The sequence below is a fragment of the Mobula birostris genome, chromosome 18 (genome assembly GCF_030028105.1).
Source record: "Mobula birostris isolate sMobBir1 chromosome 18, sMobBir1.hap1, whole genome shotgun sequence".
NCBI lineage: Eukaryota > Metazoa > Chordata > Chondrichthyes > Myliobatiformes > Myliobatidae > Mobula > Mobula birostris.
Genome location: NC_092387.1, coordinates 3,984,253 through 4,001,852, shown reverse-complemented (window position 1 = coordinate 4,001,852; position 17,600 = coordinate 3,984,253). Strand labels below are relative to the sequence as shown.

Here is a 17,600-nt window from a genome sequence, read left to right as displayed (position 1 = left end):
AGGAATCCCCGATGTTCCCAGAGAGTCCCGTAGTCATGTGCAACCCCAGATGATAACGGGAGTCTGTGTAAACTTTCGCACTTTTGTCTGTTGCTAGGATACAGGCACGAGTCTGTCCTTTCATGGTGATCCGGACTGGGGGGTGGGGGGCAGTTGGTGCGGCTGACTTCGTGGCCTGAAATTGCCCAGAGATGGGGTACAACGTCTTGGGTTCCGTCAGTATTAAGAGTGTCTTACCAGATGTCCTGTCATCACCTCAGACTCCTTCCAGTATCGGAGTTGGCCTGCGGCTTAGTCTTGCCAATCTCCCTTGGTGCTGGAGGCTTGTTTCGTCAGGGTATAGCCATGGTTTTCAAGAGATATTGGAAACTTGGTTCAGAAAAAGAGAGGGATCTTCAATAAATATAGGCAGCTTGGAGTTAATCAGGTACTCGAGGAACATAAAGAATGTAAAAGGAATCTGAAGAAAGAAATTAGAAAAGCTAAAAGAAAATATGAGGCTGCTTTGCCACGTTTCTACAGTTATGTTAGTGGCAAAAGGATAGTGAGGGATAAAATTGGTCCCTTGGAGAATCAGAGTGGATGGCTATGTGCGAGGCCAAAAGAGACGGGGGAGATTTTGAACAATTTCTTTTCTTCGGAGAAGGATATTGAATTGTATAAGGTAAAGGAAACAAGAAGGGTAGTTATGGAAAGTATGACAATTAAAGAAGAGGAAGTACTGGCGCTTTTAAGGAATATAAAAGTGGATAGGTCTCCAGGTCTAGATAAGATATTCCCTAGGACCTTGAGGGAAGTTAGTGTAGAAATGGCAGGGGCTCTGACAGTAATATTTCAAATGTCATTAGAAACGGGGATGATGCTGAAGGATTAGTGTATTGCTCATGTGGTTCCATTGGTTAAAAGGGGTTCTAAGTAAACCTGGCAATTATCGGCCTGTGAGTTTGACGTCAGTGGTGGGTAAATTGATGGAAGGTATTCTTAGAGATGGTATATATAATTATCTGGATAGACGGGGTCTGATTAGGAACAGTTAACATGGATTTGTGCGTGGAAGGTCATGTTTGACAAATCTTATTGAATTTTTTGATGAGGTTACTAAGAAAGTTGATGACGGTAAAGCAGTGGATGTTGTCTATATGGACTTCAGTAAGGCCTTTGACAAGGTTGCACACGGAAGGTTAGTTAGGAAGGTTTAATCGTTAGGCATTAATATGGAAGTAGTAAAATGGATTCAGTAGTGGCTAGATGGGAGATGCCAGAGAGTAGTGGTGGATAACTGTGTGTCAGATTGGAGGGCGGTGTGTAGCGGTGTGCCTCGGGGATCTGTACTGGGTCCAGTGTTGTTTGTCATATATATTAATGATCTGGATGATGGGGTGGTAAATTGGATTAGTAAATATGCAGATGATACTCAGATGCTGAAAAATGTGAGTTGCTACATTTTGGTAGGACTAATCAAAACAGGACATACATGGTAAATGGTAGGGCATTGAAGAATGCAGTAGAACAGAGGGATCTAGGAATAATGATGCATAGTTCCTTGAAGGTGGAATCTCATGTGGATAGGGTGGTGAAGAAAGCTTTTGGTATGCTGGCCTTTATTAATCAGAGCATTGAGTATAGGAGTTGGGATGTAATGTTGAAATTGTATAAGACATTGGTAAGGCCAAATTTGGAGTATTGTGTACAGTTCTGGTCACCGAATTATAGGAAAGATGTCAATAAAATTGAGAGAGTACAGAGGAGGTTTACTAAAATGTTGCCTGGGTTTCATCTCCTAAGTTACAGAGAAAGGTTGAACAAGTTAGGTCTTTATTCTTTGGAGTGTAGAAGGTTGAGAAGGGACTTGATGGAAGTGTTTAAAATTATGAGGGGGATTGATAGAGTTGACGTGGAAAGGCTTTTTCCATCGAGAGTGGGGAAGATTCAAACAAGAGGACATGAGTTGAGAGTTAAAGGGCAAAAGTTTAGGGGTAACATGGGGGGAACTTCTTTACTCAGAGTGGTAGCTGTGTGGAGTGAGCTTCCAGCAGAAGTGGTTGAGGCAGATACGATGTCGTTTAAAGTTAAATTGGATAGATATATGGACAGGAAAGGAATGGAGGGTTATGGGCTGAGTGCAGGCTGGTGGGACTAGGTGAGAGTAAGAGTTCAGCACGGACTAGAAGGGCCGAGATGGCCTGTTTCCATGCAGTAATTGTTATATGGTTATAGGCAAGGAACTCTAGCCTCTGTGGCTTGAACGCCAGGCAAACCCTAATGGTGGTTTGGGGAACCACCAGTCCTGTCTGTTGCCAAGGGAAATCTGGAACTTCAGTCAGTAATGCAGTGCCCTCTCCTCCTTTAACCTCTCTAATCACTGTGACTGGGAACTTCTGTCCCTCGGCGGGGGGGGGGGGGCGTAATATTGGCTTTCCTCAGTTGAGCACCCTGTAGGGTCATAGCACAGGGTCACATGGGGGTCGATCGCTGGCAGAGGGGGTTCAGATGAAGTGGAGTCCAGATTAAGTGCCCACCACTGGGGGATCGGAAACTGGGGAAGCTGTGGGTTGTTCACTAGACTGTGCATAGAATCTCGACTTCCAACGGACAGAGCAAGTCTCTCCCTGCTAGATTATACCCCAGACTGTAAATGAAACCTCACACTGGTTCCCCGGAATTCCACCTGCAGTGGCTGGGTGCGTGAATACATACATTCCGTGCCTTCGAACCCAGACAGAGTGATTGTAGCATCCAATAGCTAGAACCTAGAATCCATACTCTGATACTATTTCCTGATCGAGAGTGGTTATGGTTGCCCCCATGTCAATCATAAACGGAATTGGAATTCCAGCAACTTGCAATGTTACATTGGGCTCTCCCTGAGGGGTGGTACTCACAGTAAGGAGCATCCTTGCTTGTCGATTTCTAAATGGGTCGTAGGCAGAGAATGCGGTCATTGTCCCCACCTGTCCCTTGGTAGGTTTTTGTTCCTATTTCTGATCCCCAGATAGGGCCTGCTCGTGTCCTTCTCCCCGCTGAAGATATTCACTTTTATTATTAGTTCCCTTCAGGGTTGATCGGGCTTCGAAAGCCGGGTCCCAATAATATGTCAAAGCCCATCTCATTTGATTTCGGTCACTATAAGGCCAATCCATATTATTTGTTTTAATCATGTTGGCTAACTTCGTTGGTAAGCATTTAAGCAGTAAGGCATTTAACTGGGGGATGGATTCCCATTATTGAGGCCTTGTCTCCTGCGAAAGTGCCATAGCAGGCCACAAATTGCTCCCAATAGTCTGGTCCCGATTCCTCAGGCTTAGGTTTGCATTCAAGTACTTTAGTGATGTTTACAGGTTGTTGGAGAGCCGTCTCCAAGGCTTGAATAATCTGGTCTGTCTGTTCATTCTCATTATGGATTCCCGCCTATAATTCCTGATAGGTTTGGTATCTTAATTCTGCCTTCCATTTCCACCCCTCATCAGCTGAGAGAATCATGCAGCAGAGACCGAATAAATCCTGCGGGGTCGCATTATACATTTGTAATGTACTGTGGACATACTGAGCAAACTATGCTGGCTTTTCTTTTCAATCTGGGGCCTGATTCATGATCATTATCATTTTTTGAGACTTCCAGGGTGCATACACAGGAATCACTGAGAGCTGTCCCTCCTCCACTGCTGGTGGACTGAGCAGCATTCAGGTGGGCAATTATCTTGGTGGAGCTGTTAACCCTAGGGTTTTATTGGACTCTTCCCTCCCTGTCTCGGAATAATCCTCGGTATTTCCTTTATGGATCTCAGGGTATAGGGACCTCCCCTTCCCTGCCGCCGCTGTTTCACCTGAGCGGCCACCGTATCTGAATACTGGGAGGATTGGGGTTCGGGAGCACTAGGTGCACTTGGCCCCTGGTAAGGTGGGGAGGTACGGTGGGTGCCCACTCCTCATCATGATCCTCCAACAGAGTTGGTATGCCAGACATGGGTTTGGGATCCCTTGTTTCCCTATTATTTCTAACTCTAGACTACATTCCTGCCCTTCTCTCCTATCTAGGCCGGCCTTTGTTTGCTTACATTGTTTTTCCTGCTCTCGTTTTCAGCGCCCATCCACCCATTCACGCTCGGCCTTTAGCGTCTCCCAACCTTTTGGCGTTCCTTCTGCAGTACATACCTCTATCCCTTTGTCATATGCATTATTCCTCCAGCTTGCTAATAACATACTGTTCCACTTTATACCTGCCTTTTCCTTCCATTCCCTTTTCAACAATTTCTACTTCTTTCCACAGTTCTTTTTCCATATCATATTTACTGCTTGTTCTCATGAGGTGGCCACATTTTGTCCCCTAATTTCTTATTCAGTGCTGCACTCAACATTTTGCAAATCTTTTCCCTTGTCTAGAAAACACACACACATATTGTGTAGGGCTGCTCCTGGCCCACTTGTATCAATCGACTGCAATTAACCCATGTTCCCTAAGTAATTTACCTGGCTTGGCGCCTCCTGCTCAATTGATAAAATTTGCCTACCTTATACGAGTCTCCCGACAGATTCTTTCCCGATCCCGTCAAGGTTATGCAATCAGCCTCAGGCGAGGGACCGTCCCTCCAAAGGAACTAATGGAGAGTGGCAAAAGGTAAAATACCTATTGGGCACCCAGTCAGTCTCCACAGTCCCCAGGGTGGTCCAGCTGCTTACTCACCCCGTCTGCTTGGCATTCCCTCTATTGTGATCCTGTTCGTGACGCCAAATGTTAAAGTTGAATCTGAATAAAACTCGGGAGACCGGCTTCTTATCGGCACCACAGTTTATTGTGCACTCTCCTGCAGGAGTTTCCGACCCAGTTGTTGAAGGGAAGGCACGTAAGTACTGCCACCCTCTGACAAATGGACTAACTCAGTCAGGTTACAGCTGTATATTTATACATAGTAAGTCCCATACATTACTATTGCAAGATGTTATTAGAACTGGTACGCCCACCAAGTCTGTTGGTGCAAAACTTAAATTACTTAGATAAGAGAGTCCACTAAATCAAGGTTTTAATTACAGATGGATGTACTGTCCAGTCCTTATCAGTGAGTCCTCCTCCTGTCCTAGTCAAACAAAGGTACAATGTATTATTTATCAAATTCCCAATGTCTCTCTGCAAATTAAAAGGGAGCCAGTATAGACCGGTTTTTTTTCTAACTGCTGAAGACAGAGTTTACTTTGATTCAAAAATTCCTGTTCAGTCCCAATTATTCTTTTAGCCAGAGGTTAAAATGTTCAAAATGATTTTTTAATATCCTCAATTCCTCACCTCAGGGATCTGTTCTGGGACCCCTACTCTTCATGATTTTTAAAAATGACCTGGATGAAGAAGTGGAGGGATGGGTTAGTAAATTTGCTGATGACACAAAGGTTGGAGGTGTTGTGGATAGTGTGGAGGGTTGTCAGAGGTTACAGCAGGACATTGATCGGATGCAAAACTGGGCTGAGAAGTGGCAGATGGAGTTCAACCCAGATAAGTGTAACGTTCATTTTGGTAGGTCAGATATGATGACAGAATATTGTATTAATGGTAAGACTCTTGGCAGTCTGGAGGATCTCGGCCTTTTCTCCTTGGAGAGGCGGAAGATGAGAGGTGACCTGATAGAGGTGTATAAGATGATGAGAGGCATTTGTCGTGTGGATAGTCAGAGGCTTTTTCCCAGAGCTGAAACAGCTAACACAAGAGGACACAGTTTTAAGGTGCTTGGAAGTAGGTACAGAGGAGATGTCAGGGGTAAGTTTTTTTTACACAGTGGTGAGTGTGTGGAATGGGCTGCCCGCGACGGTGGTGGAGGCAGATATGATAGGGTCTTTTAAGAGACTCCTGGACAGGTATATGGAGCTCAGAAAAATAGAGGGTAACCCTAGGTAATTTCTCAGGTAAGGACGTGTTTGGCACAGCTTTGTGGGCTGAAAGGCCTGTATTGTGCTGTAGGTTTTCTATGTTTCTACGAAAATGGATCTTCTTAAGCTTTCAAAAAAAAAAGAGTGCTTACTTAATTTCTTGGCCAACATTCTTCCCTTTAATCTACATCACCAGAGAAGATTAACTGCACAATTTTTTTCACTCATTTTCTGTGGTTAATATTATTGCTGTTGTCTACATAACAAAGATGATCTTGCCAGTGGTTAACCTCCCAAGGACCAGCTTCACCCTATAGCAGTGCAAATTATGTCATTGAAAGGAGTGAGTAGAAGCTTCTCGGACAATATAGCCAACGTATCATTTCTAGCTGAAGAAAATATCACTTTTCTTGAAAGGTCCAGTGTATTTACATAGTAATGGGATGTCTGTTTCTTAACTTGTGTTGCTCTTTCCTTAAGACTGTGCACTGTTGGAGCTGTGCAGTTAAAAGAAAGGTTTTTATCTCTTGTGTTTGACCTTAAGATATCCAAGAGCTCTTTAAAGCTTATGAAATTCTTCTGAAGTGTGGTCATTGCAATGATGAATGAGATGTAGCATGGTGCTCGGCAGTGAAATGTGGGATCTGCAGAAATAGTTCTCTGGATTTTCCCCTTCTTCAAAGTGTGTCCTCATGCTTCTAGATCAGCAGTTCCCAACCTGGGGTTCATGGACCCTTCTGTAAATGGTAAGGCTTCATGGCATAAAAAAGGTTGGGAACTCCTGCATGTATATTTTTCTGCTGCTGGATGTGCATATTCTGAAGTATCCTCATTCCAAGTATTTGTTGCCAATTATCCTGCAAGATGAAACAGTCATGTGAGCTTGTAATGACATCAGAAGTATAAATGGCATGGGATCCATTCATGTGCAATGTGGTCATATTCCTCAGTGAGTGAAGTATGTTTTACTGCCACTGGCTTTGATGGTATGAAAACTATATTGGTGATTGTTACAGTTTTACGTTCCCAATTTTGTCAATTCCAGATTGACTGCACGATGGTTGAATCACATACCATTTATAAGTTCCCGTGAGGTGGAGCATATGCTCTGCTATCAACAAAGGCATAAATAAGATGGAAGTAAAAAGTTTGTTTGTCTATATGAGAAAATAACATGCATAGAATCTGGTTTGTCATTTCTCTAACCCAGGGGTCCCCAACTTTTTTTATGCCGTGGATCTCTACCACTTGCCATGGGGTCTAGGCAGTTTATTTTGTAAAGTCTTATGTCTTTAATACATTTGCCTCTCTTGATACGCCAAATGATTTTATGATACAGCAATCTAGGAAACTCAAGAGCTCAGCTGAATATTAATACACCTTTGGATTCCTATTATTATACTGGTGGAATTTGTAATGTCTTGTTAGACAAGGTTAAATGTATCTGTTTAGCATGCACGAGGTGAATGAGAGATGCATTTATATGGTAGGTACCACATATCTGAACCAGCTCAGTATTTTGCATACAAAAAAGTCACTGAAGTGCTCATGCTGCAGCCATTTTGTTCATAAGCCACATGTCAAATGTTATGGTATCTTTCACCTGGCAGAATTTGACTGCTGCAATTGAGCTTTTAACCCACATGCAGTGATTAGTGCAGAGTTGCCAATAGTGCAGTATAATCTTGGTATTGCATTAATGAAAACCTGTTCAATTTAAGTAGTGTAACTCTAAGCCCTTTTACTCAGGTGGTTGCTATGATATGTTGAAATTAAGTTTTGCACAGGAAATGCATTGTACACTATCAAAGGAGTGTAGCTGACTTGTTTTTTTCCTGCTGTAGAGTTCATGCCAAAATAGTGATTATGGCTCTTGTTGACACATATAGAACTTCATTAACTGAACAAGTCCAATCATAAAAACACCATTTAAGATGTGCATTGTATAATTTGGCACTGTCTTTTACCTACAGAATCCAGCTACTATCACAAGGATACTTCTCAGTCACTTCAACTGGGATAAAGAGAAGCTAATGGAAAGGTAAGCCTTGTCTCTGGTGAAATGTGGCAAGACTAATATAGGGAGTAAGGGTATGAGTGGGGTAAATCAGTGTGTTAATTACTTTGTATAGTGGATGGGAAGATACAAATTTTAGTGGAAAAGAGTAAGTAGATTGCAGGAAGTAAGTTGAAATCAAGTTTGGGTGATCAGTAATCCCATTGTCTGAAAGCCATGGTGTATGTGTTTGGCCCCGGCAGACAGCTTTTGGAATCACATTTAATATCACTGGCATATATCGTGTTTTGTGGCAGCAGTACATTGCAAGACATAATGAGAAAAAACTACATTATAGTAAGTATATATTTAAAAAAAGCAATTTAGATTAAATAAATAGTGCATGAAGAGAGGTAAAAATATTGAGGTAGTGTTTATTGGTGCATTGTACATTCAGGCATTGGATGGCAGAGGGGAAGAAGCTGTTCCTGAAATGTTGAGTGTGTGTCTTCAGGCTCCAGTACCACCACCTTGATAGTAACAGTAGTAACAGTGAGAAGAGGACATGTCCTGGGTGATTGGGGTTCTTATTGAGGGATGCTGTCTTTTTGATGCATCACCTTTTGAAGGTGTCTTAGGTGCTGGGAAGGCTAGTGCCCATGATGAAGCTGGCAAAGTTAACAGTTTTTTGTAGCTTTTTCCAGTCATGTGCTGTGGTCTTTCCATACCAGTTGGAATGTTCTCCACAGAATTTAGTGACAAGGCGGTTCTCCTTTAACTCCTGATGAAGTATAGCCGCTATTGTGCCATCTTTGTAATTACATCAATATGTTGGGCCCAGCATAGATCCTTAGAGATATTGACACTCAGGAACTTGAAACTGCTCACCCTCTCTACTTCTGATCCCTCGATGAGGACTGGTGTGTGTTCCTTTGACTTCCCCTGCCTGAAGTCTCCACAGTTTATTGCTTGGTCTTACTGATATTGAGTACAAAGTTTCTGCAACACCACTCAACTGGCTGATCTATCTAGCCCCGTACACTCCCTCATCACCATCTGCATTCTGCCAATAAAAGTTGTGTTGTCAGCAAACCTAGAGACTGTGTTTGAGCTGTGCCTAGCTATACAGTTGTGGGTGTAGAAAGAATAGGACAGTGGGCTAAGCACGCATCCTTGAGGTGAACCAGTGTTACTTGGAGATGTTCCGATCTGCGCAAACCATGGTCTTCCGTTGAGGAAATCTAGGATCCAAATGCAGTGGGAGGTACAGAGGTCCAGGTTTTGGAGCTTGTTGATTAGGATGCTGAGCTATAGTCAATAAACAGTTGTCTGACATTGGTATTGCTTTGTCCAGGTGATCCAAGGTGAGTGGAGAGCCAGTGAGATTGCATCTGCTGCAAATCTATTGTGGCGATAGGCAAATTGTGGGTCCAAGTCCTTGTTTAGGCAGGAGTTGATCTTAACTATGACTGACCTCTCAAATCACTAGTCAACAAGTTGGTCTCTGGGGGTTTGAATCCTGAAGTGGAGAAATTTGTGGTAATCAAAATAAAGATATACCAGTAATGAGTAATTGAGTCTGCTCCATTTTATCATGACTGATTTGTTTTCCCTCAACTCCATTCCCCTGCTTTTACCCCATAACCTTTGACACTCTTACTAATTAAGAACCTATCAACCTCCGCTTTAAATATACCTGTAGGGTAATGTAATTGGTGGAAGTGTACACAATTCACAACTACTGACATTAAGAGGCTGGTCTGAGTGATGGTGCAATTGCTGTGGTTTGTGTTCACTGTTTTGGATTACAGTAAGTGAGTTTTTTTTCTTAAACATAACATGCCATGCATTATTTTATTTGAGAAAACCTACATTGTTGACCCCCAATACTCTAGGGCGATTCTAGAGTTATTGAATATGTTGGCCAATGCAGTCGTTTTGAAACTGCTGGAGTTTTGGGAACAAAATGCCGTTGCATGGTTTGTACAAACCAGGGCCTAGTTGGCGCTGCGAGAATCACCACGGACCACAATAAATTTTATGTAGTAGCATCACTCAGCAATTCCACAGTGGTGAGTCTAGTAGAACACTCGCCTGAATAGGATAAATACCGATCGCTGAAAGCTGGCCTTTTACAGACTTTTGGACAATTGGAGTCTGAGCATGCCAAATGGTTGCAGTCCTGGCCCAGTCTTGGCAAGTTAATGGACCACATGCTGCCTCTCTGGGGAAATAACCATCTCTTATTTTTAAAGAACTTCATGCAGCCTACACTCAGCCAGTCAGATGTGCATCCTTCCTCCTTTCCCTCTCAGTAAGCCCAGTCAGCACGACCTGCAACCTAAGGATTCCCACAGCTGTAAAACTGACAACGCCTGGTCTGTGTTTTTACTGCGCTCACTTTGGTATGAGCACTAGGAAGAGCCGACCACCTTGCAGCTTTGACTGTGCCAGTGCTTTGGGACATCAATACTGCTCATTACGGACACCCTTTCAGGGCGACGCTTCCTGTGTGACACGGGTACTCAAGTGAGTGTGCTGCTAGCATCGCTGCAGTGGCAAACGTTATACATGGGACTTGGTCCTGGCTAAAGTAGCTGGACCTCTGCTTGGTGCAGATTTCCTGTGTGCCCAAGGACTAGTAGTTGATCTTAAGAATTGCATGCTAGTGGTGTCAAGAAATTTGGGTCGTTACCCTGGTCCTCCAGTAAGTGTCCCAGTGCATCTAAATCCGAACACAGATCTCATCTCTGCACGCTTTTCAATTGCTTAAGCCAGCACAGGTGATTATTAACCTTGTTAAATGCCATAGTGGGTTGTCAACCATTGACTTTGTTGGCCATCGCATCTCTGCAGAAGGTGCAAAACCCCTCCCACCAAAGACTGTGGCTATTATGGATTTTGCCCCTCCCCCCCCCGTGTTACTGAAAAACTACAGGAGATTTTAGGCATGTTGAATTTCTATCACTACTTCATTCCACAGGCTGCTGAACTTGTGCTTAAAGGCAATACCCCTAATCACATGCTTGACTGGTCAGCGGACATGACCAGGGCATTTGATGATACCAAACACTCCCCAACTATGCTGTGGGTGATACGCACAAACGGTTGGAAGCGTGTGACAGCCAGTCTCCTACTTAAGCCAGTAGCACTGTTCCCTGAAATTAAGTACAGCACATTTGACTGTGGGCTTCTGAGTCTATCTGGCTATCCACCATTTTTGAAATCGACATTTCACAGCATTCACTGACCGCAAACCCCCCGTGCACACGATAGCTAAACTATCAGACCCTCGGTCTGCATGACAGCAACGCTATCTGGCACAACTGATCAGAGTTCACAACTGATGTACAACATATCAAGGGGAAAAATAATGCCGTGGCTGATTGCCTCTCACGGCCAGCCATTGGGACCATACGCATAGGGGTTGATTATGCTGGCATGGCAGTCAACCAGGCTACTGACCCAGAGGTCCAGGCTTACCGAACAGCAGTCATGGGTCTGCGGTGGCTGATATTAAGTTTGGGGAAGCAGGGTTTCTCTCCTGTGTGATGTCTCAACTGGTCATCCTTGCCCCATGCTGCCCGCAAACTAGTGGCAGACTATTTTTAACTCTCGTACTAAAGCTTGTGTGGCATGATCTTAGTGTAAATGGTAAACAGCTGCGGGCCCAGCACCGACCCCTGCGGCACCCCACTCACCACTGACTGCCAACCAGAGAAACATCCATTTCTACCAACTCTCTGCCTTCTATTGGTTAACCAATCCACTATCCATGCCAATACACTTCCTCCAACTCCATGCATCCATATCTTATTTATAAATCTTCTGCGGCACTGTATCAAACGCCTTCTGGAAATCCAAGTATACAACATCCACCTGTTCCCCTCTATCCACTGCACTTATTATGTCCTCAAAGAACTCCAGTAAGTTTGTCAAAGAGGACCTGCGTGATTGCAGTGCAACCTGTATGGAGTGCCAGCAGACAAAAATTAACAGTCATGTCCAGGCACCATTGGCACCTCTTAATGTCCCTGAGCAAAGGTTTGACCTTGTTGGTCTTCTCCACCTGCCCCCCACCTTCTGTGGTTTTGCACGTCTCCTTACCAAAGTGGACTGTACCACCAGGTGGCCTGAAGTTGTCCCTCCAGCACTGACAGCGGCCGCAGACGTGGCTGGCACCTCTGATATTTCCTCTAACCACGGTCCCCAATTTATATGAGATCTTTGGGCTGCAATGGCCCAGAACCTTGACATTAGGCTACATCACAGCACAGCATGTCACCCACAACGGCCTATGCAAACAGTTTCACAGCTCCTTACCAGCTGCACTGAGGGCTTCCTTGTGGATGACTGTTGGCATGATCATCTCCTGTGGTTCCTGCTGAGGTTCAGAACAGCTCCAAAGGGGACTTGCGGTCGTCTGGGGCTGAATTGGTATACATTTAAGTGTTATGAGTGATTCGGTACACATTTAGGCGTTACGAGTGAATCGGTATACATTTAAGCGTTATGAGTGAATTGGTACACATTTAGGCATTATGAGTGCCAGGTGTTCTTATGCCTGACACCACGACTTCCTGGTCAACCTCTCAATAGTGCTCCACCCTCCTGAGTAAATTTGATTCCTTGTGCACCTATCCTACATCATGGTGTACATGTACATTCGGTTCAAGTCAAGTCACTTTTTATTGTCATTTCAACCATAACTGCTGGTACAAAACACAGTAAAAATGAGACAAAGTTTTCCAGGGCCATGGTGCTACATGAAACAATACAAAAACTACACTGAGCTACATAAGAAAAAAACACAAAAACTACACTAGACTACAGACCAATCCAGGACTGTATATAGTGCACAAAACAGTGCAGGCACTGCAATAATTAGTAATAAACAAGACAATAAACACAGTAGAGGGCAGTAGGTTGGTGTCAAGTCAGGCTCTGGGTATTGAGGAGTCTGATGGCTTGGGGGTAGAAACTGTTACATAGTCTGGTCGTGAGAGCCCGAATGCTTCGGTGCCTTTTTCCAGATGACAGGAGGGAGAAGAGTTTATGTGAGCTGTGCATGGGGTCCTACATAATGCTGTTTGCTTTGCGGATGCAGCGTGTGGTGTAAATTTCTGTAATGGTGGGAAGAGAGACCCCGATGATCTCAGCTGACCTCACTATCCGTTGCAGGGTCTTGCGATCTGAGATGGTGCAATTTCCAAACCAGGCTGTGATGCTGCTGCTCAGGATGCTCTCAATACAACCTCTGTAAAATGTGGTGAGGATGGGGGGTGGGAGATGGGAGATGGACTTTTCTCAGTCTTTGCAGAAAGTAGAGACGCTGCTGGGCTTTCTTTGCTATGGAGCTGGTGTTGAAGGACCAGGTGAGATTCTCCACCGGGTGAACACCAAGAAATTTGGTGCTCTTAACGATCCCAACGGAGGAGTCGTCAATATTCAGCGGAGAGTGGTCGCTCCATGTCCTCCTGAAGTCAACAACCATCTCTTTTGTTTACATTCAGAGACAAGGTTGTTGGCTCTGCACCAGTCCGTTAGCCACTGCACCTCCTCTCTGTATGCTGACTCATCATTCTTGCTGATGAGTGCCACCATGGTTGTGTCATCGGCAAACTTGATGTGGTTCGAGCTGTGTATTGCTGCACAGTCGTGGGTCAGCAGTGGACTGAACACACAGCCTTGGGGGGCCCCCGTGCTCAGTGTGATGGTGTTGGAGATGCTGCTCCTGATCCGGACTGACTGAGGTCTCCCAGTCAGGAGGTCTAGGATCCAGTTGCAGAGGGAGGTGTTCAGACCCCACAGGCTCAGCTTTCCAATCAGTTTCTGAGGAATGATTGTGTTGAATGCTGAACTGAAATCTATGAACAGCATTCGAACGTACGTGTCTTTTTTGTCCAGATGGGTTAAGGCTAGGAGGGTGATGGCAATGGCATCGTCTGTTGAATGGTTGGGACAGTACGCGAACTGCAGGGGGTCCAGTGAGGGGGGGCAGCAGGGTCTTGATGTGCCTCATGACGAGCCTCTCAAAACACTTCATGATGATGGATGTGAGTGCAACGGGACGGTAATCATTGAGGCAGGACACTGAAGACTACTTTATCTACATTCTGCCTCCTTTGTTTTCGGCTGCCACGATGCACACCAGTATCCCCTTAGATCCCCTTACGATGATCCATTCTGTGATTTTGGAACAGAGAGAAAAGACTTATCATAGACAAGAGGGGTAATTGTGAATGCGTTTCGCGAGATCACCTTAAACTGGCCCATCAAGATTTGGAGGATGCCGTTACCACGTTGTTGTCACAACGTGAACATGAGCGTGTCAGCACCTCTGGATGAGCATCCTGCAGTTTTTCCACCCATGGAACATGGCCGGGAGGCTCGTCCAAGCTCTAGATAGGCTCTCAATGCCAGTTTAGGGTAATATAATTGGTAGAAACTTACATAATTCACAACCACCGACACTGACTTAGGGTTCATTTTAAGAGGTTGGTCTGACATGTTGAATTACATGAAGTACTTTTAACATGCGTTGTTGTTACTGTTTTTCTTAAATATAAAGTGCCTCATGCTGTTATTTGCGAAAACCCAGTGACTTAGCAATGAATTCAATAGATTCATCATCCTCTGACTAAAGAAATTCCTCCTCATCTCTGTTCTAAAGGAATATCCTTCACTGGGGCTGTGCCCTCTGGACCTAGAATCTATTAGAAACTTTTGGAAATATCCTCTCTATGTCCACTCTACCTAGGCCTTTAATATTCTGTAGGTACCCCCTCATTCCTTTAGGGTGGGAGTGCATCTTTCTGGCACAATGCAATTGGGAAGAGATTTGTACTAATTTATGGTGATAAATTTGGTATCCCACAAAAGTTGCAGGTGGTATCACAGCCTTTCACACGACTTTCTCAAAGCTGAGAAAGATGCTTGTTCCCACATTTTACTTTCTAATAACCAATTCCCATTCCATGCGGCTAATTTACCCAGAACCCCGGTGATCTGTCCTTGCTGACCATCTTGTGAAATAGCCTTATTGAAAGCATTTTAAAAGTCCAAACATTCCTTATCCACTGGTTACCTTTTATCTGTTACATGATTCATATGCTTAGAAAAGGTCCAATGAATTTGTCAGTATTAATTCATTTTCAGAAATCAACATTTTATTTTTTCAAGGTTTTTTGATTTGAGATTTACAGATTCCAATTTTTTTCTACCTTGAAGTCAGGTTAGCATTGGTAGCTCCCTGTTTATTTTTCCCTCTATTATTTCAAATTGCTTCAAATTGAAATAACACAAAGGATAAAGAATGCTGCGTCAGATTGGATGACCTCGTTTGGCAACTGTTTGTACTGATTATCTAAAATACAGGCATTTACAAGTAGTGGGTCCAAACTAAATGGATGGTTGTCTACCTATCTTCAGTATTTTTTGGCTACTTCTGCCTTTGAACACTAATGCTAATTTTAATTGTGTTTTCTGGAGATATCAGGGACTTCTATGAATTTAAGTCAAATACTGAAAGAGTTTTTTCAGTAATTTTTGGAAAAACATATCTTTATTACGGAAGAGCACTTAGTAAGCTAAAGAAAGCTTTCAATCCACTTGTGTATTTGATGCTTACCCAGCGGTTGTTTCAGTACTCTTTGCTATTATTTAAGTGTAGATATAATTGTTAGCAAGGCTCTATCTCTGTCATGTTGCTGCTTCAAGCTGTTCAGAGCTTGGTAAATTTTGACCTCTCCACTGCCCCTCCCCCAGCGCCCAAGTCAAAAAAGAAAGACTAATAGTTTTTTGGCTGTGTGCTCTCTGGCACAATCTCTACTACTGATAGGCTGGCACATGTTATCCTGGCACGTACTCACGCTGATGTGGTCGTGTGTGTAATTTAAATTTGACATTTACAGGAAGATTAGCTGCTATTATTCATATTTATAAAGTAAAATAAATATATTTTGCTCAGGTGAAAATGATATATTGGAATGCAAAAATAAAGTTTATTACATTCATATTTGTAGGTTTAGTCACTTACTCTGGGCAAAATTTCATGAAAGTTGTGAAAGTAGTAAAGTGCAAAACCTGTTTGGGAAAGTCTCTAGAACCCTTTGAGTTGGCATTGTGGTTTTCTCTGAGCTGTGTGGCAGGTTTCTGATTGTGAAGTTGAAGTTTATGGTTTTGATTTTGCTCAGGGCAATTTTCTCCTAGTTATCTTGTGAATCTGCCCTTCTGTTATCAAATAGTGCTGAGTAATGTATATTGAAAGTGTGGACCTTTGCGGTCAGTCACCAAGTAAATTAAGTGTATTGCCATTTTATTTTCTTAAGAACTGCTTTTCGTACTCATCACTGTTCAAGGGCTTTTTGGGAGAAAGTATGAAGAAAGCGTTTGCTTGGGCACTGAAGTGTGAAAAATTGCTTCTGAGGAGGGTCTGATGGAGTGTTTGTTTCAATGTTGAGTATATTGGGAATTAATACAAGTCCTTATGAAGAGTCTAGGCCCGAAACATCAACTTTTCTTGGATGCTGCCTGACCTGTTGAGTTCTTCCAGAATTTTGTGTTTTGCTCGGTGTTTCCAGCATCTGCTGAATATTGTTTAGAACACCAAATGCTGCTTGGTTTAAACACGCCATCAATATTAGGCGTGGGAGGCTTGCTGCCTTTTGCTGGTGTGTTGAGATAGAGTACAGTATCAGCCTAGGCCACTTGGGCTGTCTTGTCTCTCCTATCTTTCAATACGATCATGGTTAAATTGCTTTGAGTCTAATCTTTTCTAAAAGAATTTCCGTTCCCTGATCTTTCAAAAATGTATCTACTTCCCTTTTAAATACTCCATTGTTATAGACAATTATGCTTGCTTCCATGGAGACCTGAGCTGTCAAGATGTCGAAACCTGGGCATGAGTATAAGAGTGTCACATCCTAAATGTTTTACACTTTTGTGTCTTTTTAAATTCACGTTTATTGTCATTCAACCATACACATGTATACAGATAAACAAAACATTGTTCCTCTAGGGAGGACCAAGATACAAAACATAGAACACAGTGCCTAGATAAAGTATTCAGCCCCCACAACTCTTTTCACATTTTATCGTCTCATTTTCTAAATTTAAAACATATTGAAGCAGGGTTTTTAGTTAATCTATAAAACATAGTGCCTCATGTCAATCAAAAGAAAAATTCTAAAACCTGTCAACAATTTACTAAAAATGTAAAATCCAAAATTGAGACTGAAAAAAATTCATCTGCTTTGTAATTACTGTGCTAACTTTCCACAGGTGTAATACTATATCTTACCTTGCCAACTCACCCAGTATAAAGAATTACCCAAAATTAAAGAATCGCCTGTTTTCAATGAATTCATAGGAATAAATACCCCTTCTCTCTGTAAGGTCCAACAGTATAGTAGATTTTTCAACAGGCCAAACCACAATGAAGACACGAGCATTCAAGACATCAGGGAAATGACAATGGGGAAATGGATATCTGAGGAAATTTACAAACGTTTGTACAAAACCATCTCAAAGGCACTGAACATACCTTGGAGCTCAGTGCAGTCTTTAATTTAAAACAAGTGGAAAGAATATGAAACCAGAGCCACCCTACCTAGGTCAGGCTCTACCTAACCCTCTAAACTTGGTTATCTGAGAAGAATGGCACTTGTAAGAGAGATTACTGTGACACCAGCTGTCACTGACTGAGCTGCATAAGTCAGTGGCTGCAACTGGAGATGAGGTTCATGGCTGT

At 43.2% G+C, this 17,600-nt stretch overlaps 1 protein-coding gene across 2 annotated transcripts in view; it reads left to right on the top strand.

Moving 5' to 3' along the window:
• LOC140211910 (E3 ubiquitin-protein ligase ARIH1) overlaps positions 1 to 17,600 on the top strand; it is a 110,368-nt gene that overhangs the window by 11,105 nt on the left and 81,663 nt on the right. For both annotated transcript variants that reach the window (XM_072282111.1, XM_072282112.1), the window contains exon 2: positions 7,827 to 7,894. In XM_072282111.1, coding sequence (XP_072138212.1) covers positions 7,827 to 7,894 — 68 coding nt within the window. The remainder of the gene's footprint in view (positions 1 to 7,826; positions 7,895 to 17,600) is intronic.